The sequence below is a fragment of the Pyrgilauda ruficollis genome, unplaced genomic scaffold (assembly GCF_017590135.1).
Source record: "Pyrgilauda ruficollis isolate IOZ18807 unplaced genomic scaffold, ASM1759013v1 scaffold12, whole genome shotgun sequence".
Classification (NCBI taxonomy): Eukaryota; Metazoa; Chordata; class Aves; order Passeriformes; family Passeridae; genus Pyrgilauda; species Pyrgilauda ruficollis.
In genome coordinates, this window is record NW_024510321.1 from 16592560 (window position 1) to 16614139 (window position 21580).

The following is a 21580-nucleotide window of genomic DNA, read 5'->3' on the forward strand; positions in this document are numbered from 1 at the left end:
GTAATAAAATATCTGTAAATTAGTAGATTTTGGAAGCAACCATATGGGTCTTCTGTTCATAATGCCATTAAGTGGGGAACATCTTAAAAGTGACAGTGTAAGCAAGGAGCATTAGCAAAAGAGTTTTTGTGGCATATGTTTGAATAGTAATTCCCCTTTTGTGGGGAATCGTTTGTTAGTGGTGCTTCAGTCGTGTTAAAGATTATGTGGTTTTCCATTTGCAAGATGTAACTAGTGTAGACAAGTTATGGACTCTTTGTTTCGCTGTCAGTTGTCTTTGTTTCTGCAGAGGGCTGATTGTGTTAGACTGGATGAGGAGGTGGCACATTTTAAGGTTCCTGATTTGGTGCTTTTGTTCACATAGTAGCAGTGAAAAAATACCCTTCCCCCCTTCTTGTCTTAATCTCTCAGCCTGTATATCATTTTGTAATCTGAGATAGTCAGGGCAGATACTAACATATTGCTTTGGGCACACTGCTCTGTAACTCAGATGAAATCTTGCTTTAAACAAAACCAGATATAGCATTTTCTCACAATTCTAGTATCCTGCCCTAAAAGAGTCTGAATCTCTGTAGTTGAGAGTTTCTGTCTCAAAACTTTCACAATATTCTTTTATTGCTGCCATGGGTTTTTGTGTCAATCCTTCTCCTCCTAATCAGCTTTCTATCTTATTTAATACTTGCTGTTTTCTTATGGATTATTTTAATGCTTGGTCATGAGAGCTGTTAGAGAATGAATTTTCTTGATGCTTGCTACTTTTTAGACATCGAAACCTGGTGAATTTTCCTTAATATAAGCCTAAGAGCTTCTGACAAGGATAAGTGTAAGATCAGCTTTTCAGGCAGTTGTAGTATGTGAGTGTGTGTGTGTAAGTATAACACAGTACAGTGGAAGATGGATGAATGCCCAACAGTGAGTTCCGGTTCTATTATAAAAGTAAAGGTGTTTATAAATTCACAATTCAATTCCATTTTCATTTACCATCATGACAATTGAATGTAAATATTATTTTTCTTTGTGAACCTGGGGCTAAGTCAAAATGCATATTGTGCTGGTTGCTTCCCAACAGTGGAAGAAGTAGAACTTTGGGCAATGTGTATATAATAAACAGTGAAACTGTTTGTTTATGACAAATGTATAAAATATTTTTTTTCTCTGAAAATGGAGAATAATTATATAGCTGATTGCTTCTAGTGTGTTTTAAAAAAAAGTAGCTTTTGATTAGGTTTTCCCTGGGCTGTCTTCTCACTTGTTAAGCTTAATTTTCTGTGTTTATGTATTACTATTTCTTTTCCCTGTCTACTCATGCATCTGTTGCAGTAACATATGCAGAGAAATCTCACTGCTGCCTGTGCCTCATGTGGCTCTGTTTTGGGTGGAAGCTGCTCTCATTTCAGTGTAGACTCATTTCAGGTAGACTATGCCACTAGGTTTAACCTAGCTCATGTTATTATACCTGCTCTTCTCAGGTCACAAAAGTATATTGTTGCTCTTTTCAGGTTCTCTATAAACAAAAACATGATGCTGAGAAAGGATTTTCAGACTATGCACGTATGAGGGAACCTCCAGATGTTAAACATGCCATGGAAGTCAGTAAACACCAGAGTGATGTAAGTACTTCCCCATCTGAAATGAGTGTGCTTGTTTTGGGTAGATATATCTGTTACAGCTTACTGAAATGAATTGGGCATGCAATATTTCCATATTTCCTTAGTTGCTATTTTTTATAAATTATTTGCTCTGAAGTAATTTAGGACATGGTGTTTGTATAAAATGTGCCATGAGTAACAGTATGTGAATTTTATTCTGAACGCAGTGGAAAATGATAGTTATTATTTATCAGTAGTAACTAAGTACTATCACTTTGAAATAAAATTGCAGGCACAGTTTTTCTGAATTCACTTGTAGCTCCTTTTAAAGTGTATAAAATTCTTTGTTTAAATGAACATCAGTTTTGTTTCAGTGTCTTCATCTACCAGTACTTGGGTAGTTCTTCAGGGGTGCTATGTAGAGGAGACAAGGGAGCTGTTTCTGCCCTGCTCTTGCACATTTTTATGCATATGAATAAGTTTGTTCCTATCTCCTGAATATGTATCAAGTGAATTTTCCAAAGAATTTAATAGACTAATAAATTATTTATTTTACAGAATTTGAGCTGTGGTGTTGAGTTTGATGCCTGTGCTGGTTTATACCATTTGACCAAAGTATTTGTTCTTGTAGTTTTATTTAGATAACTTACAAATAACTAGGAGTATTTAGCAACATTTTGAAAGTTGATTGCTTTTTTTTTTCAGCTGCTTGTTAGCTTCTTGAAGTTCTGAAGGTTTTCACAATATAAAAGCCTAATAATGGTATTTATATTTCTTATTAGAATCAGGTCAGGTTTGATTTCATGGTCAAGCTAGCAAATACTAGCTCAATGCATCATTGCTTGGGGCAGAAATGCTGCCCAGATTAGAGTCTTGAATGATACAGACACAACTTTGAAGAAAAATTTATGTTAGCTTTAGGTTTTGTAAAAGCTTACTTTTGAGAAAAACAAATTTTAGGAGAAGATTGGTTGAAATTGTGATGCCATTTTAAGGGGTACACAAAGCTTTTAAGAACAGCTGATGTGTAACCGTAAAAGTTATGATCCCGTTCCATTCTTGTTTAGGTAACCAAATCAATTGAGGTAGGCATATCATTTTATAACACTTTTCTGTTAGATAAATGGGATATTTGTTTTCTGCTAACAATGTAGAAAACATAGCTTGGGTGTTCATTTTAAATTATCTTAAATTTACCCCATCTTCTCCTATTAACAGTGCAACAAACACTCTAAGGTTATGTGGGTTGAAATCTAAATGTCAGTGCTAGATGTATGTCTGTGTGCAGAATCTTGACAGCTGGCTGCTGATTAAAAGGCTGCTGGAAAACTTCAGGGAAGCATTATGTTTGAAGAATAATTTTTTCTTCTGCTGGGAAATACCTGCAATGGAATTCCCAGCAGTAATTTGCAACCTGCCTTGATTACAGAATTCCCTCTTCCTGTCAAACACTGTCCGTTTCTGCTGTTGGAAGCATCAGGGTGTCACGATGACAGAGCCTAGGAGCTGGGAATGTGAATGCCTCTGCCCAGAAGCAAGAGGTTTTTTATTTATCTAGCAGTAGGAATGATGGTGAACTGCTAGGAAAGGAAATAATGCTGGAAAGAGAGATGTGAATCCCTCTCACAGAAGGGACTAGGAGGAATATGAGACAAGTTCCTGTAGCAAATTCATCATAGTTTGAGTGTTAGTATGCTAGTGCAAAACCTATTCCCCTTCTACAGCTGTATATCACCTGCTAATAGAATTAAGGAGAGCAGGTTACAGATGTGAGGATAAATGAAGTTCAGTTGTTTCATCTTTCACCCTTTTAAAACAAGCAAAAAAAAAAAAAAAAAAAAAAAAGAAAAGGAAATGAGGGAAAACATGGGAGGGAAAGATGTTTTGATAAATGAGAACTTTTAACAGCATGTTAGAAATAATGAAAAAATATGAGGGAAATTATTTTCAGCCTGAGCAAACTTCAAAAAAATCAAATAAGTCATTCATATGCAACACAAAACTCTAACCAGTTAGTTTAATGTGTTTAAGAACAGATTCTTTCTGGTTGCTCATGAGCAGCTGCAGCACAATAGACAAATCTCTATCACACACAAAGGAGCAAGTTATGCAAGTCTGGTTATTGCTCAGCAGAAGCACACATCTCTTGTGGGTAATATTTGGGCATCATGGTGAATAGCTGAGGATTTCTTCTTTTGTATGTACAGGTTTAATTAAAAACCATGTGAGTTTTCATCTTGGAGTCAGAACATGGAACAGCGAGCATCCCAAATATGGAGCATTTGTCTTTCCAGACTATTTCAGGGTATCTGTGTAATCACAGCTTTGAAAGTGCAGAGAAAAAGAAGGGAAACTATTGAGCAGGTAGAAGGACAAAGCTCTTTTATCCACCATTCAGTACAGTTTACCAGTGGGAGCAGAATGCACATTTACCTACAATGCTCTGCCAACTCAATTCAACCTTTGCATGGAGGGTTTGCATCTAAGAGGATTAGGATGTGTTTAAGAGTATTTACTCAGCCTTAAAATACAGCTGACATTTTTACTCAGCTTTGTGAAATGTGCAATTTTCTTTAAAAATTAAAACTGTATTAGCTCACCATACATTTGTGTTGACATTTTGAAACTCTCGTGTGCTGTAGGCCTTCACACCACTTTGAATATCATTAACATTCTGGGCATGTTAATGGGCATCATTAATATGTTTGGGCAGAAACTGGGTAACAGGGAAATACTGTAAAAACTCCTGAACAATGTGATCATGTCTAATAAAATAATTTTTCTCCTTTTTTTACTAAGACTGAAGAAAATAACTCTCAAATGAACACTAGTAACTTTTCTAATGACAGAAAATATACTTTAAAAAGAATTTAAATACTACATAATGCTTGAAAGGAAGCATGTTTATCCAAACCAGAGTACTTTTCTCTATAAATTGTGTTTGCGTTTTGTGAAGTGAATGTTAATGATGTGACTTTGGCACACAAAGTCATATTCAGAAGAACAAAGTAGGGACCATCAGCCTACTTTGTCTGTGCTTAGCTGATCAGTTAACTCATCAGGAAGTTTCCAAACTTGGGATTGAAACTAAGTGGTGGTCTTAAAACAATATCATGTCACATTTTTGCTTTATGTGTATTGGAGTATCATTTGAATGGAATAATGTAGTTGAATGGTGAAATGACATGAGAACTAAATGTCTAAAGCAAAGGAGCCACCTGCTATGTTGTGTCTATGTGGAAGCTGCACATAGCATTTGATGAAGGTACTCAAAGCTGTGTGTCATAATTTTGTCTGTTCCATGACCTGGTCCATCACTGGGCATTTTGAATAGGAAAACCATGCTAAATATTTGCACAGCAGTTTAAATGTTCTGCTTCATTAAAAGGACTGATTCTCCTCACAGCATTACATGGTATGAAATAAGGATCTGATCTTCTGATTTTGCAAATAAGAAAACTGCAGTACACTCATCTATGGACGTTGAAAAGGCAGTTTGCACATCTGATTTTAAAGCCCTGGTATCTTTTCTCTCATACTTATCTACAAAGAGTGCTTTTTTTAGAAATATTAGTTGGCAGCTGGGCAAACTTCTGATGTGTATATATACACTTTCCATTCCACATGAGGTCGGTAATGATAATTTATATGTTTCTCTCACCATCTAAATTTGAATATTTAAGATGTCTGTATTTTCTTAGGAGTAAGTTGTTTTTCATTTTCAGGGTATAGTGCAGTCACAATCCCCACACACAAAAAAACTACATTCTTTCTGATAAGACCACATCAGCAGATCTTAAAGTGGATGTGCTTAAACACCATCAGTAACATACCCAAGTGTTAATGTTTGTTTTGGTGCGGATCATGGTAAATTCAGGCTTGTCCTGTCTCTCTGTTCAGTATCTGTCTTAGAAAAATCACCATTCACTGACTAACTTTCTGCTGACAGTGGTTGTCAACAGCAAGTCCCCCTGGACCACTTGCAACTGGTGCTGAAAATGATGTTTACTCCTGGTGTAATTGGGGCCAATCAATTTTAAGGCCCATTACTGGAAAGGATGACTGCATCAATCTGTAATGGGCCAGAAATGTGTTTGTCTCTTTTACACAAGCCGGAAAACAGTTTTCAACATCATTTGAGCAGGAATTAGAAAAGCTGTTGCCAATGATGATTGTCACCAGCTAGTCATTTTCTTAGTGTTGATGGACCCCGAAGTGTAGATGAGAGGAAAGAGGGCAGAGACACAGCTGACAGGCCATTAGTTAGTGAACTTAACAGCTCTTAGAAAATACTGATCAGGGACAAACAGTAAGAGACAAATTCTTGTGCAGACAGGTTTACCCAACTTCTTGCTGAATCCTTAAGAGCGCAAAATGCGTTCATAGCTGCTTGTGCATATTTGAGTAATTTATTTTGTATTGTTTTGGACTAGTTTGGTATTGGAATAAATGAGAAAATAAAACATTTCAAGAAAGGTCTGAATCTCTTAAACCCAGGTTTGCTTGGCTTACCATGTAGAAGTTTCTGTTTGTTGATTGACAGTCTGAGATGTCTTGCAGCATTGTTAAAAATCTGTATACTTTATGGCACTAAAGTGCATTCCACTGGTATTCATGTAAGATGAAGAATCTTGCAGACCCTGCTGGAGTAACTAGATCAGTATGCTTCTCCTCAGTGGACCTTATGCATTTTATAAGAGCTCGAGTTTTGGCCTATTAAAATCAGTCTAGTGATTATGAGCAGACCCTGAATATTCTCCATGCTTTGCAAAAACCAGTTGCAATTCAGAGTATGTAATCACATTTAGGATTAAAGATGAGAAATTATTGTGTTCCAATTATTGCTTCATAATAATATTCAACAATGTAACCTTGTTTTATTGTAATTTCAAACTGGGTAGAAACCCATTTTAAATTTAATTGGTATCTGTAATTTACTGTTTTCAGCTTCAAAACTCAAGATGGTACATTTTTTTTCCCCTCTTAGTTGCTCCTTCTTCCTCGCTTGCATTTCCCACTGGTCGGCCATAACTCTCCATCTAGGTCTTTCACTGCTGCTCTAAAATTGTTATCTCAGTTACTTTTTCTATGCAAAAGTCAGCTGAAACAATTTTTTTTGTATGCAGTGATCCTCATGAAGTGGAGCAATTCTTGAGCTATTGCTGATAGTTTTTTTGGTAGAGCCTGAGCGACCCTTTGAAATTAAGTTTGAGTAAGGACATTGTGTAATGCCTGGAAGTTCCAGTCAGGGTATGAGCCTCTTGGCTGAACCAGCCAGGACAAAAGATGGTTCCTTCTCTGGGTGCTTCTGCTGCTTCCTTTCTTTTGTTGCTTTTCCCCCCATCATGGGCTTTCTTCACTTTCCATCCATGCCCATGGGTGCACACACCAAGCCAGTTGCTTTTCCCTGTGTACATCTGTTCCCCTGCTCTCTCAGAATAGCTCTGGTTTTACTGTTCTAACCTAGCACTATTAAAAAAAAAATCACTAGACGGAACAGAATAGCAGCTGTGTAATAGAGGCCAGCAGAGTGTCCCAATGGGAGAGGGTCAGCATCCAGGGATTGAGGTTATTCAGGAAATGGGAAACATATTTTTTCTTTCTTTGGCCTACCTCTGACAAACTACTGTTCTGCTGCATAACATTTTTATTCTCACTGGAGTATGACAAGCTGCAGAATGGAGCAAATATATATTGCAGACATTTGTAAAATGCTAGATGACTTTCCCTCAGACATAAGTAATAGGTATACTGGTTTAGGTGCAGGAAGAATAATAATTCACTCAGGGAAAGATATAGCAATTGGCCTTGCATCTAATATAATTGAAAATGGAGAAATATAAAGGACTGTCACTGTCTTATTTCTCCCCCCCCTTCCTTTCCCCAAAATTAACCACAATCCATTATTTCATGTACTATATGATCATGTCATTTGGGAGCAATAAGTGACCACATTTCCTTAACTTTATCACCACTGTTCTTGATTCTCTGATGTTAAATTCACTACATTCCTAATTTCTATTTTGAGCACATATGCTGGCCCTTAATTTGCAATTTACATGGATCATAGGGTGCTATTCAGAAACCTGTTTCTGCTGCCTTTGTGGTTTTCACCTCACCTCATGTGGTCATTAGGATGAACAGCATATAATTAACTAAATTCATGTAAAGTCCTGAATTGCAAATGCTTCTCTCTACCTCTAGTTTCTTAAAAATTAGAGAAAATCTAAACATAACTAAAACAAAAGTTCCAGTGCTTTCCACCAGCTGTAAGAATCAACTTTTGTTTTGTACGTATGTGATAATTTGGGCTGAATGCATCAAACCTATTTATTTGTTTCTTTTATTAGTGATTACACTTGTGTGTCACGGAAGATTAAAAATTATAAGATCTATTTGTGGGCAGGCAGCCAACAGTGAAGCCTGTTTAGCTTGTCTGCTTAGCTGAAGCCATATGGACACAAAATTACTTTCCTGTTGCATGTAAAAATTTGCCAAAAAGTGAATTTTTTTCCTTTTCTTTTTTCAATACCATTTCTATGAAGTATATTTGTCACTGACTGCTGCAGTTTGAGTTGGTTGCATTGTACCCAGAGTGAAACTTTACATTGGAGATAGGAGCAGAGGTTATAATAAGAAACTTCAGGCTGAGAACTTTCTTGCTGGTGAAATACTATCTTGAGAGATTGATTAACCTTGTGAAGCAACAAAAGAAAATATAAAAGATTTACTAGTAAAGGATGAAATATTCTTTTACTTTCTGTTTCCTCTAAACTTTATTTTATGTTCTCCAACTTCTGCCTGAAACTTCAATTTGTCAGACACTTTTGAATACCAGGGACAGCATGTCATTAAGAATAATTCGTAAGACAGCCCTTGGAAATTGGCTTAGATTGGCACATGTGCTAGAGCAGGAAAAAGTTGACAAACCACAAAGAAGGAAAAGCTGGATAACTTACGAAGCTCTATAATGTCCCTGAGGTCTATGCTGCTTCTGTGATTGCTTTGCTAAATGGAGAATGTTTGGGCTCTCCTATCTGTGGTTGAGCCTTCTGACCAAAGGTTTCTGAGCCCGTTCATTATGGAAGTGGCTTCTGCACAAAGAGAAAGGGTCAGCTGTGTACTCCACGTGCTGGAACACTCAGCCTTCTTGTTCCCATGATTGTGCAAAGGAGCAAGTGGCATTGGGGGGATGCTGAGGTGGAGCTGTATCATTGAATTACGTACAAGCTACATGTCTGTCTAGTACTGAGAAAGAAACTCACTATGATAGAATTACAGTTTCTCTTCAGTATACCTGCAATCTGCTAAGCTGCAGTACTCAGTATCAGAGCAGACTCAGCTAGTTTATATTAAAAATGGGTACAACACAGGAAAAAAAACTACTCTTAAAAGTCCTCTGAAATTTTATGGTAAAACCTAATATTTGTGTCTTTGCAATGCTTTAATTTTCCACTGTGCTTCCAAGCAAAATAATTTTTCTATTTCAAATTGTATTTTATGCTTCTGAATTTCTTCCTTATTGTGTTACCTTGTGTGTGGGTCTTACCTTACAATCTCTGTCAAGCAGAACACTGTTGGAATAAATTAGGTGGAGTTCTATTTAGTTTGATGTCTGATTTGATTGGTCTTTCAAAGCTTATTTATAGACTTCAAACTTTATTATTTATTTTAAACAAAGCTATGTTTTCTTTGACAGGTATCCTATAAGAAGGATGTCCAAGATACTCATAGGTACACTGAAGTGCTGAACAGACCAGACATAAAAAAGGCAACTGAGATAACAAAGATAATAAGTGATGTATGTTCTCTTTTTACTCTCTTTCTATTTTTTAGACATGTAATTTTTTTATTCCAATTTAGATCAGATTTTTTTAGAATGCTGCTGGAATTCTCAAATGTTTTGAACAGAAAACCTGCACCCCCAAATCTGCTAGGGAGATTTGATTAAAAGAAATCCAAACATAACCAAAACAAACCCGTCTTGCCTGGCAGGCCAGAAAGCTGTGGGTTTCTCCTTTTTATATGTTGACAGTATGATCTTTGAAATTATTGGTAATTGATGTAAGGACAACATGAAAATTGTTAAAGTTGGTTTTGTTTCAGCTTTATTTGTGATAACCATTCTCAAGATAAGTCATGTGCTTGTATGCTATGCTGCACTTCAGAAGACATCCCAAACCATTTTTTACCTTGGTATGAGAGAAGCTGGCATCCCAGGATACCCCTTTCTTTTCCCATCTCAGCCAGCAGTGACAGGAAAATGTAATTCCCTGCTGTCATTCCAAGAGCTGTGCAGATGCTGCTTCTTTCAAAGGGATTCTCCTCCCTGAACTCCCCTCTCAAATTCTTTGCCCTTCCACTGTGACCTCGGGTAACAGACAGGTGAAGGAGCTGTTTGAGAAGCAGAAGTGTGTGATGCAGTTCAGTATTTTATTGTAGACAAGTCAAACAATATACATACTTGACTCTGGGCTTAAAGAGTCAAGTTTTTAAGTAATTAATTAAATGTGAGACTGACTAGACACATTCGGAGAGACAAATTTAAGAGATTGAAATTCATCTTTCAATATTCAGGATTTTTTGAAAACCAAGAACTTCTACTAAGTGTTATGCTCAGCATGCAAATTTACTAATTGCTGTTGAAGTGCTCTTAGAATTAGAGTGGCTTTGGGACTTTTATTTCTTTCAGTCTATTCTTATGACATGTCCTTGCTGATTCACAGTGCTTGAGTAATGCAAGAAGCCTGTTTTAGGCAAAGGGTAATTTAGTTTGTGGTAATGCAAAGCACCTATTGTTGATTCATCTGTGTTTTCTTCTAATGCATTGTGGGAAAAAATGGCAGCAGTTTGCATGGGAGGCAGTTCAGCTGGAGAGATCAGGTGACATTAACCTTGTGGGACTGAATCAGCTCTGTGACACCAGCGCAGTCTCACTGACACCCAGCGAGACCGCAGTGCTGAAACTGAGAGTGGAATTTGACCTTACCGTTCAAAAAAGTTGCCCCTCAGACTAGTTTTATTTCAAGACTACTTTCAGCTGCTGCAAATCATCTTGGGTTAACTGTAGACCCTGTCATAAGAAATGCTGAGCCACTGTGACTCATTCTGCCTTGATCGGGAGGACGGTATTTCTCTGGCTTAAGCTGTGCATTTAGTTAAAATTGAATTTTGTGAATGCTGCATATTGTGTTTTACAATTAATAAATATTGTATTGTTAAGGAGCTGAACTCTTGAGAAGGGCTTTATTCAGAGCTGATTAGAACAGTAGTGTCAATGCAGACCATTATGTGAGACTTTTTCTACTAGTTCTAATGCTTACATTTCTCTTGATAAAACAAACTCAAAACAATTTATTGTTTTATATAGTGATTAATATTGGTGATTAATATTCCCCCCCCCTTTTTTTTTTTTTTTAATTTTTAAGGCGAAGTACAAGAAAGGAAGGGGAGAGCTAAATAAGGAGTCTGCTGTGCTTGGAAGACCTGATTTTGAACATGCTAAAGGAGTTTCAAAACTTTTAAGCCAAGTAAGATTCTCCATCATTTTACAATGATTTAATCCAAATATTTCATTCCTAGTAATGCAAAGAAATACTTAGATTTTTAGATGATTATCTCTAATGGCCATGAAGATTATGTTCTCAAACTTTTCATTTAGCATTGCAATGACTGGTAAATTTTGGATTCTTAGGAAATCAAATACACATTTTGAAGCAAAAATACTATGAACTTTGACTACAACTTGTCTCTTGTGGAGATGGTGTATATTTATACAGATTTTCTAGGATTTCTAAAATATTAACTGTATGTAATTTAGAGGCAAATTTTGCTCCTCATTCAGTTTGAGTGGAACCTTACCCTATGATTAATCCCACTGAAGTAACTGAGGTCTTTTGTGTAGCTGCTTGCTAATGTGAGTAATGGGATCTGAATTTGGCCTGACATGTAAACCAACCGCCTTCCTTCCCCCTGAAACTGAACCTTTTATGTACTACTGTTATATATTAACCTAAAAAAAAAAAAAGTCCTTAACTAAAAAGAAATCTGAAATAGAAATATTCCCTCTTTCTTTTAGTAGTTTTCTACTCATAACATGTACACATAAGACTCTACTACAGATCATCTTGACATTGTGAGAACAGATTTTTCACTGCTGATCTCTTTTTTTGGTTTTTTAAAAAGTTTTTCTCACCCTTTTTTTTCATCTGAAGTAGTTCTTTAACAGTGCCTTGCATAATCCTTGCTAGTAATCCTGTCCAGCTACCCTTGGAGCTTTTGAAAACCCAGAAACTGCCCTCCTGTAAGAGGAGGATAGTGCCCTTTGATTGAAGAAGGCTGTGTCAGCCTTCCCAGAGCCAAAAAACCTCTCAAGTGTAGTGTATATTCTACGACAGACTCAATATTAGTGATATGTAAAAAATACATGTGATTTGGCCAGATACTAAATATCTTCCCTAGAACTAGCATAAAATGAGAATAATGTGTCATAGAGAGCAAGATGAAAAACTGCAGTGTCTTCAGGAGGTGGAGCTTCTTTTGCTATTGTCCTTAGATACCTGCTGCATTCACACCATTGTAAACTTTGAAGCATTACATAAGGAGATAAAGAAGAAAATACATATTTTTTATTGCTTTGTTGGTGATTTGCTCAGAATCAAAATGGGTTTGTGTTTTTCAAATAGATTTCTGTCTTCTGTTTTATAGTGGATCATATTCTCATTTCTCTGCTGATGGGCAAGTCTGCTAAGAGATTATTTTGTGTTTAGCATTGTGCAGGCTTGGAAGTCAGCCTGTACTTTCTAGCAAGAGCCACTGTGGTGCTGCTCAGACCTGAGTGTCACTTACAGGAAATGGGACTGTAATTTAGCTAACATGTTCAGTGGTTTTTAAAAGGGTCCATATCCAAATTTAGTGTGTAGTGTCCTTTATATCTACTCAATGGCTGCCTACACACTCCTGTCCTTGCAGCTCACTCCTGTGAGCTTGCAGCTGCCTGTTTCTGCCAACGGGACCAAGCTGTATCCCTTTCCAATAGCCCTCTCCATCTTCCCAAGCCTGCTACCCATGAGTTTGTGGCCAACAATCACAAGTGAAAAATATCCGCTGGATCATGGGGTCCTGCAGGCTGATGAGCCAGCTACGTGGAAGGCTTCATCAATGCACTTTTTATCTCGTTTTCATTAGATGTGCTTTTTTATCTTGGACAATGCAAGCTGCATCTGCAGATGCTTTATAATAGGGCCTCTTCACTGCCAGGAACTGGGATGGCAGCAGTTCTAGTTGAGATCCTTCTGTGGAAGGCAGCATTCACTGTGCAATTTTAACTTCTTTAGAGAGTCCAAATAGTGTAGAAGGTGTGACAGGAAGGGAGAAGTTGACAAAATCTATCTTGTGTTTGGTTTACTTGTAAAGAAGATTCTTACTAAACCTTGGTGGTCTGAACTCTGCAGTCACTGGCCCTGGATCCAAGTTTTGGGATCCTTTCTTGCCCTATCCTCTCCTCAGTCTGAGCTGCTGTGGTGCTTTGCTGTGTGTGTGATGGGGACTGTGCTTTCAGAAGAGGGGGCAGCGCCTCAGCCTGACACTCTGCCTGCAGCAGCGTGGAGGGTGCAAGTGCTGGGCAGCTCTCAGCAATCCCCCCATGTCCTCTGAAGGGAAGGCAGTGGCCCTGAGTTGTCTAATGTTCTTATATATTATTTGAATCATTATAACACTTGGACACACTAATCATAAATCAAGAGCACAGAAAAATGAAGATGACCCCTGTGTCCAAAGAGCAGGGTGGTGGGGCAGGATGAGGAATGCACCTGTGCTAGAGGAGAGAAAGAGGCCTAAATATGGGTCAGTCGTGTCAGTCCTCTTCATGCAAGGATCATGAAACAGGCTTGTAACACTTACAAGATTTAAAAAAGAGTAAAGTGAATGATCTCTTTATTGTCTCCAGACTTTCTGGCTTTTAGAGTTTCCATTTGTTTCTCAGAAAATGGGAAGATCATAAACTTTTTGTGTTGAAAGTTGATAATCTCCCTTAATTGCATGAATCTATAAGCTGTGACATGCAGAGAAATATTAGTTATTTGACCCTCACAGTAAATTTGTAAAGTTGACAATTCTGATGGATGTAATGGGAAGAGAAGATGATAACATGTTTTAATGTGGTGCATATGGGTAGGTAATTTAGGGAGTATAGAGAACAGGAGCAAGAAGAGGTCAGGCAGTGTGGGTGTAACGAAGGGAGAAAGCAATCAAGGCAAGCAGGAAAGCAAACAAAGTGAAGAAAATAGTGTTAATGTTTGACTGGCACTCAAGGCTCTGCAGAAATCACTGTTTCCTCTCTCTCTCCTTTGTTTCCTTTTTAATTTTTTATTTAACAAAGCTTTTGACAACAACAGCAGCAAAAATAATAGCTCCCAGAACTATTATATTTACCCACAGCATGTGGTAACTCTTTTCTGTTGATTTTAAATGAAATTTAAAACAGAAACTGTGTTAGCCCTTGTGAAAACATGGAGCTTGTCAATTTGCCGAGTGTGCATTGTATAATTTGGGTTAATTTTTCTATTTTTAAAAATTAAAACAAGCTCTTGCTCATGCCCTCTTTATGTCTTTAATGCATTTTATTAGCTTTCTCAAAGAGCTGCTGATACGAAATATTCCTCTTATGGTGTTCAGTAAGTGGTTTTAAGGTAAATAATTTTGGATATTCATATTTGTTGCTGAATCTGGTGCTTATTGTTTTAGGGATAAAACTGTTAGAGTTAGCATGTTTTTCAAAATGCACCTTCTCTCAGATTTTCAGTAAGAACCCTAGGATTTTCTCAATCTTTCTTTGCTTTAAACTCTGCTAGTGCTTTTAGCAATAAATGTTTAAATTTTGCTCTTTGTTTATGCTACATTTCCTTCAATTTTTATGTGCTCTGACAGGTTTTTTCCTTTTTTTAAGATGTTTTCATATGGTCATGAGGAAATGCTTTAGCTGCAAGTGTCTGCTTCATCATGGGATCTCAGTGGTTGAATGATTCAATTTTTGTAGTTTCTTTGTAAATCTGAACAGTGGGTGATGTCATCCACTTCTGAAACTGAACACTCCCTGTGTGAACAGCTTTGAACTACAGATTTGATTTAGGAATGTTGCTGCTAAGCTTCAAAAGACACTGCTCTGTCCAGCTGCAATTCTGACTTTTATAGGTTTTGTGCAAGGCCGATGAGAAGTTTGTTTATGCAGGCCTTATTTAATTCCAGTTTGGTTTTTCAGGGATGTTGTTGTGTTAAAAGCCTGCAGAGTCTGCTCTTTCTTAAGCAGTCTTTAGAGAGCAACCTCCACGCATTTCTTTTAAATTAACCCCCACCATATAATCTCTAAAAAAAATAAACAAACTTAAGACTTTAATGAAGATGGTAAACAAGTAACCGTCCTTTTAAGCCCTCATTAAAGTAAAGCTCTTGGTTAATGATGAATTTGTAGATAAGTGTCCACTAACAACTGTCAATTCTACTCCCACTTGTTTGCTCTTTCACCATATTATAGCCTTGCTAAGACCTTCAGATGGTTTAGAAATCATATGAGGTATTTTTCTTCCTTGTTTTTATTCAGAACTCTTTCTCTCAGGCATGTTTCCTCTCTTTAAACTGCATTCACCCTGTTCAAAAGGATGATGAATACTGTGTGCTTTCCTTCACCATGACTCATACATGTGCTTGCTCTTCTTTCTTCACTCTCTCCCACTCCACGCTTCCTTTCAAAAGGGAGAAAGAACCAGAAAAACGTTGATAAAAGAGAAAGTGTACATCTACATAGCTTTCAAAGCAACAAATCCCCAATGACAGGTCAGTTAAATGGCTGCTGGAAGTGCTCTGGAGACGCTGCCAGGGTTGTCTGCTATTACTGCGTGTCTCTGCTTTGCCCAGAGCGACTCGTGTGATGGGGAGGGGAGCAGAGCAATGAGCTGAGCAGCCAGGGCAGGCAGCAGGGCCTGGAGCTGTGAGACAGCCCTGCTGCAACCAGAGCATTTACGCTCATCTTGGCTGGGGGGTTCCTTTAATTTTGGAACCCTTCTGCACATCAGGACATGGGGCCCCATGAAGACTGGGTTTACTGGTCCACCCTCCGTCCTTCAGTGGCAGCAATGTGATCGGAAGTGACTCTAAAGAGGGCCTAGTACTGGAACCTCTAGATTGAAATGCACTGCTGAAAAAATTTTTAAATGATGGCATGAAATGACTGCAACTGGAAGATGGCAAGTCCGTTGTGAGGAGAGGTCCCTTTGGCACCAATACTTTCCCACTTACCAAGAATTTCAATACCATGTTGTGCATTTGGTCTGTGTGCACTGTTTGTGGCCATTTATTTGCCAGGAGAAGGCAGCCTGCAGTAGTTGGATGTTTAAAGTCTTACACGTGGTGGTGTTGTGATGTGGGTAAAGGAGTAAAAGATGGTTTTGCTCACCTTGCTGTCTTATCTATGGCTTTTTGAATGACATATTACAGCACTGCCTGATTTTCATTAGAAGTCAAATTTTGGATTCACCTTTTAAGAGAGAAAAGCACTCTGATTTATTCCTTCACTGCTCACACAGAGCGTGGATTTGCCTTTGTCTTTGTATCAGATATATGCTTTTGCGCTTGATCCAATGCCAAGGCAAATATGAAACAATATAAACCAGATGAATATACCAGAAGGCAATAGATACTCTCGTCTACTGTTAATAGGAAAGATTATGAAGTTCATCATGTGTTCATATAAAGTTTCTCTTTAAAAGTAACAATTTTAGAATTCCCTTACTTAGAAAAATTAACCTATGTGCTGGAATAATAATGCAGTGCTTGAACATATATGGCTGGTTCCTGTTTGTGTGGCTTAGTTTTGGTTTCTTGTTATCCTGATTAATGAAATAGTGGACACTGTGGCCAAAGATAATGGGGTTGCATAAGCTGAATCATGTTGAGGGTCTTTTGAGGCAAGGAAGAACTGAAAAGGAAAACAAAAAACCCTCTTCCCACAACTAAGGCTGAGAAAAAAAATTGTAGATTGTTTGAGGTGGCTTAACCACTTTATCAGATATTCATGTGGGAATAGAGAAAAAGGAGTAGAGAAGAATCCATGTATTTATTTAGTGCAGAGCGTGGTAAATTATAATGGATGTTGCATAGGCTCAGATATCAGGTGTCTGCCTAAAATTCATGAAAGCAGTGTAATTCAGACTGAACTTTATTCTCCTCCATTATGCCCAGCTGTTGGAAAGAAGCAGACATGTATGCAGAGTCTCCAGATGTTTGATCATTCGCAAAGGGAGCAAAGGAGGGAGATATACTATTTCTTCAATTTCATGTTTTCAGATTCTGAATTCAGTTTTTCAGCATGTTTTATGGAATTTTTGTGACTTACTTTTAGTGCCATTGTATCCATATTTCTGTATTGCTTACAAGTATTGTCATTCCCTCTTAAAAGTATTGTCATTTTCTTACAAGTATTGTCATGCCCTCTTTTTCTTTTGAATGAGAAGAAAAAGATGATGAAAGTGATGGCAGTCAGTAATTTAATTATTCTTTCCAGCACCGTAATGAGGTGAGCATTATCCCCAAGAAAGGACTGTACTACAGAGGGATTCCTCAGTGTCCTCTGGGAAATTTTTGGCAGAATTAAAAATAGACCTGGCAGTTCTGGTGGCATTCTAGCATAACGGGAATGACACATGGACCTGGTGGTGGGAAGTTTGATTCTGACTTCCCACGTTCAAGCAGTTGAAAAATTTACAAGTGATTTGTTTTAAAAATGTTACAATTTTTTCACCTTAGAATTTTTTTTGTTGAAACCACAATTTTGATATTAATTATGAATCGAATGAATCCTAGTGGATAATTGTTATTGCTGGTCAAATAGTTCTGTTTTATTTGATTATTCATGTGAGCCATATGGTCTTGTTTGTGTTTTCATAAGTCCTTCAGCACCAGTAATCACATATGACAATCTTAAAATTTTAGTAAAACTCAGATACATAAAACTTACTTTGAAACCAACACAAGACTGTCCCAGGTGTGGGTAAAGTGAGTTTCTTTAAACTTTGTTTAAAGATTTATGAATAAAGTATTTGCGTTTAATAAGCTTCTTTGTAATCTGAATTCTCTGCATTTTTAAAGTGCTACTTGTTAATATTAGACATGTTTGTTCTGGTGAAAGGTGAAATACAAAGAGAAGTTCAGTAAGGAAATGAAGAGTCACCAGTACAATCCTCTTGACAGCGCTTCCTTCAAGCAAGCACAGATTGCATCCACCTTGGCAAGTGATGTAAGTTAATCGGCTTTGTATTTTACTTGCATTTACATCCTGAATAACCTAACATTTGTTCAGAAGTAGAATTTCTTTTTTTCATCTTATGAATTCCTCTGAGCTACAGTCTCTGCTATACAATGTGTAGCAGGTACAGCATGTTATCAATTTCTTCCTCTGCTTCTGACAGAGGGCCTGAAGAGTTTTTCAAAACCATTTTAGATGAGATTCGTCTCGCTTAATTTTGTGTGTCAAAAGGTATGACCTCTTACTCTGAGTTAATTGCCTTGTACTTGGTCCATTTTTATTCAGGAAAGAAATAAACAGGTCTAGAGGTCAATTCTTCTCACCTGTTAAAAGGTGCCTGTCTTTAGAGAAGCAAAGTACTGTCATCTCTCCAATGGTTATAGAAGGTTACATGAGCAGTTCAGATCTGTCTTTTAGACTTCATTCATCTGGTTGATCTTCTCAATGGTATTACAAAACACAGCAGTCACTAGGTTCAGCAATGGGTGGCTGCTGCTGGAGCCAGACTGGAGAAAACATCTGTATCGAGTGATGATGCTATTGGGATGATATATTTAAAAGTGTGTTTAATGCTAAAAATGTGATCTCTTTGGGGCTGTGATCCCAGATAGCCAAAAGACAAGTCTTCATTTTGTAGTCCAGCATTTCTGAAGTATGAGGTACCATGCAATGGGAACAGGAAAGACTGGCTCTGAGAAGGGTACAGAAAATTTTGTAATTGTTTCCAAAATGTAAATGTGCAGTAAAAAATCAGTTGAAACAGTTATTATTATAAGAAATGGGCAAATGGAAGTGAGGAACATGATGCATATGTGGAAATGACTAAAGGTATTAGTTTGAGAGATCTCTCATCCAGGATAGGTAAGGTAGCTAGTTTTCTTCCTGTAAAGTTGGGCATACAGGTCTCATAAGAATGGTAAATCCTTCTTTAGGCTGATGGGAAGTTACTTTCTGCTGCTTCATTAAAGTGATTATCTTTTGTCTTAGGTCACCATATTGTTTATATTTGCTGCAAGCAATCTATATTGGATAAAATATCCAGGAGCACATACCTTTAACTGCTATATATCAAACTTCTAAATTGGATGGTGTGATTCCTGAAGCTGAGGAAAAAGAATAAGAAGAAGGTGTTTAAAATGAATAGACCTGAATTATTGAGGAAGATACTCTTGATTTAAGTAGGAGGTGGGAAGGGAGGGGAGAGGAAAAAAGAAGAAAATTAATTCTAGCCTGAAAAGTGATACAAAGTGTGATTTTGTTGTAAGTGTCCTTGTTTGGAGGAAAAGTTTGAGTAGTTCCTACGTACTTAGCAGAATGAGTTCTATATTGTTCTTTGCTTTTCTTTGAAATAATAGTAGATGACCACCATCTAGTGGCTGGGAGAGATTGTTCAGGCAAGCACTTAATGTTTTCTCTTTTTGAATGGTCACACTGTAATACAGAGCTGTGAATTATTTTATTAATCTTTAGTTTGCATAACCTGAATTTTCTTTCCAGGTGAACTACAAGAAGGATTTGGAAAGCCTACATGATCCAGCATCTGATCTACCAAACCTGCTGCATTTAAACCATGCTTTAAATATCAGCAAAACACAGAGTGATGTAAGTTACCTTTTTAAAAATGACCTGAAAAACAAATCTAGTAAGGAATGTACTATGTATAGTCATGGTAGGAAACACATTTTTACTCTCATATGTACTCTCATATGTAGTGGGCAGTAGTGTTGTAACTGTAGTAGATGAGGGGTGTAGTGAAGAAAAATGGGTTTTTATGACAACGTATTTCAGTTGTTAGAACAGATAATATATACTGTGGAAGAATCACGCAGTCTTCTGATGTTGGGTGTTTCTTTTTGTATATCTGAAACATTGACTGTTTTTCTTTTGTTCTAAGACCTTAAATACTTATTTCCTTGCAAATCTCATTTTGTTCAAGATCTTGTTTTCATCTGCAAGTCTCTGTACAGAAGTGACCATTATGCTAGCTTCATATTTGGACTTTTTTCATGAACAGCCTCTGGAATGTTAGCTTATTTTTGGGCTTCTCTGGCTGAGCTTTCTTCTTCTCCTAACTGTCTGACTCTTCCTATACTGGGTCAGATAATAGGCACATGCTCCATTCTGACACGTAGCAAGACATGGCCCTTGATGGGGCTGGGGGTCTGATATATGACTGTGGTGAGGGTTGAAATAGGAAGGAAGACCTGGGAGACCACTGGCTCCTGTGCAGTGATGAAGGTTCTTTCCCACTCTGAGAGCACCTTTGCTGCATGTCTGTAAGCTGGTTAGCTGCATTTGTCATCTTTACTCCAGAAAACACAGCAGGCCTGCAGAACTGCTGCGGAGAGGCACGAGTGGGTGGTGTTGGGAAGGAAGGTTGCTCTGTGGTTGGCAGGATTTGGGTGTTTCATAGATAATTAATGAGTAGGAGCATACTGGGTCATCTTTTAAGTCAGTGCCTGCAAAATAATGCATCTGTGTTTGATTTTTGTGGTTTTTTTTTTTTTTTTAGAAATTTTTTTTTTTTTTTTTTTTAGGAATTTAAGCTTTTTTTTTGTCTGTCTTACTTCCTCTGTGACTATCCCCTTTTGTATCAGTAATAAATGAGTTGGAGTATTTTTCTTCCTGCATTCTTCATGCACTTTTTGGCCTAAAGCTATTTTCTTTCTAGTGTATGGTAAGATTGGCAGTCTTTTTTGCTGATTAAATGAGCCCATCTTAGTCCGTCCTTAAGAATGGACTTCAGCAGTTTATCATCTTAGCTCTAAGGATTTAGAAACCTGGGCTTTCCCTTAAGGCAGATCATGTCTTGCAAAATGTATTTCTTTCTTTTGTCCTGGAGGGATTGATTCGTAATGTCCATGTGCTTGTCTGAGGACTCTGTAAATACTAAGCCTATGATTTTTGCGTTGTCCAGATCCTGGTGGGTATTTTTATTTGGTGCAAGAAGAGAAATGCTTTGCCAGTCCCTAAGCTCTCCACTAAATATTTGTCTTTTAAAGAAATCCTGTTTTCACAGTCCTTCTCAGATTTGACCTCCCCAAGTCATCACTTTTATTTAAACATGGTTTACTCTTCTGCCTTTATCCCTCCTTTTCCAGTACATTCCTTGTGTTCTCCTTGGCTCTCCACAGCTCATACCAAATCTGTTTTGTAATTTGCCACCATTGTAAAAAACAGTCTTCCTGACTTCCCTGTGTTAACTGATTTCCAAAGACTGGTCTTATGGTCTGTTGAGTTTTTTTTGGTGGGTTTTTTTTTCCTTTTTTTTTTTTCCTTCTAAAACACAGAGCTGCTTGCTAATTGCTTGATTTTGCTGTTTCCCTGCAGTATATCTTTCTCCATTGAACTTTGTTTCTCATTATCTTCTACATAACGTAGCTACACCTGCACTGGTGTGACAGATTGAAACCTCTGTGGTTAATTAAACTCGTGAACTAATATAGTTGATTGAATGAATGGTTTTGCTTATTGACCTGAAGTGTAGAAGTCTGTGCAACTATATGAAGCACTTATACTGTAATTTCAGTGCAAGAGTGTTATTCAGGTCAACTTTCATGGGAATAAATTCCAGCAGTTAAGAGGAAAGCTTGATGGGCATCTTTGGACATAAATAAACAGATTTGGACAGGTCAAACTCATCCTGGTTTTATTATTTTGATAAGGAAGAAAATGACAAGGTAGAATTCTCCCT

General features: G+C 37.4%; 1 protein-coding gene across 2 annotated transcripts in view; it reads left to right on the forward strand.

The window, feature by feature from the left end:
* Window positions 1–21580, forward strand: part of NEBL (nebulette) — a 249811-nt gene that overhangs the window by 173748 nt on the left and 54483 nt on the right. The window contains exons 7-11 of one of the 2 annotated variants that reach the window (XM_041486252.1): window positions 1500–1610; window positions 9289–9390; window positions 11018–11119; window positions 17770–17877; window positions 19384–19488. The exons of the other annotated variant lie outside the window; for it this stretch is intronic. Of the exons in view, the coding sequence (XP_041342186.1) occupies window positions 1500–1610; window positions 9289–9390; window positions 11018–11119; window positions 17770–17877; window positions 19384–19488 (528 nt within the window). The remainder of the gene's footprint in view (window positions 1–1499; window positions 1611–9288; window positions 9391–11017; window positions 11120–17769; window positions 17878–19383; window positions 19489–21580) is intronic. 2 annotated transcript variants of the gene reach the window in all.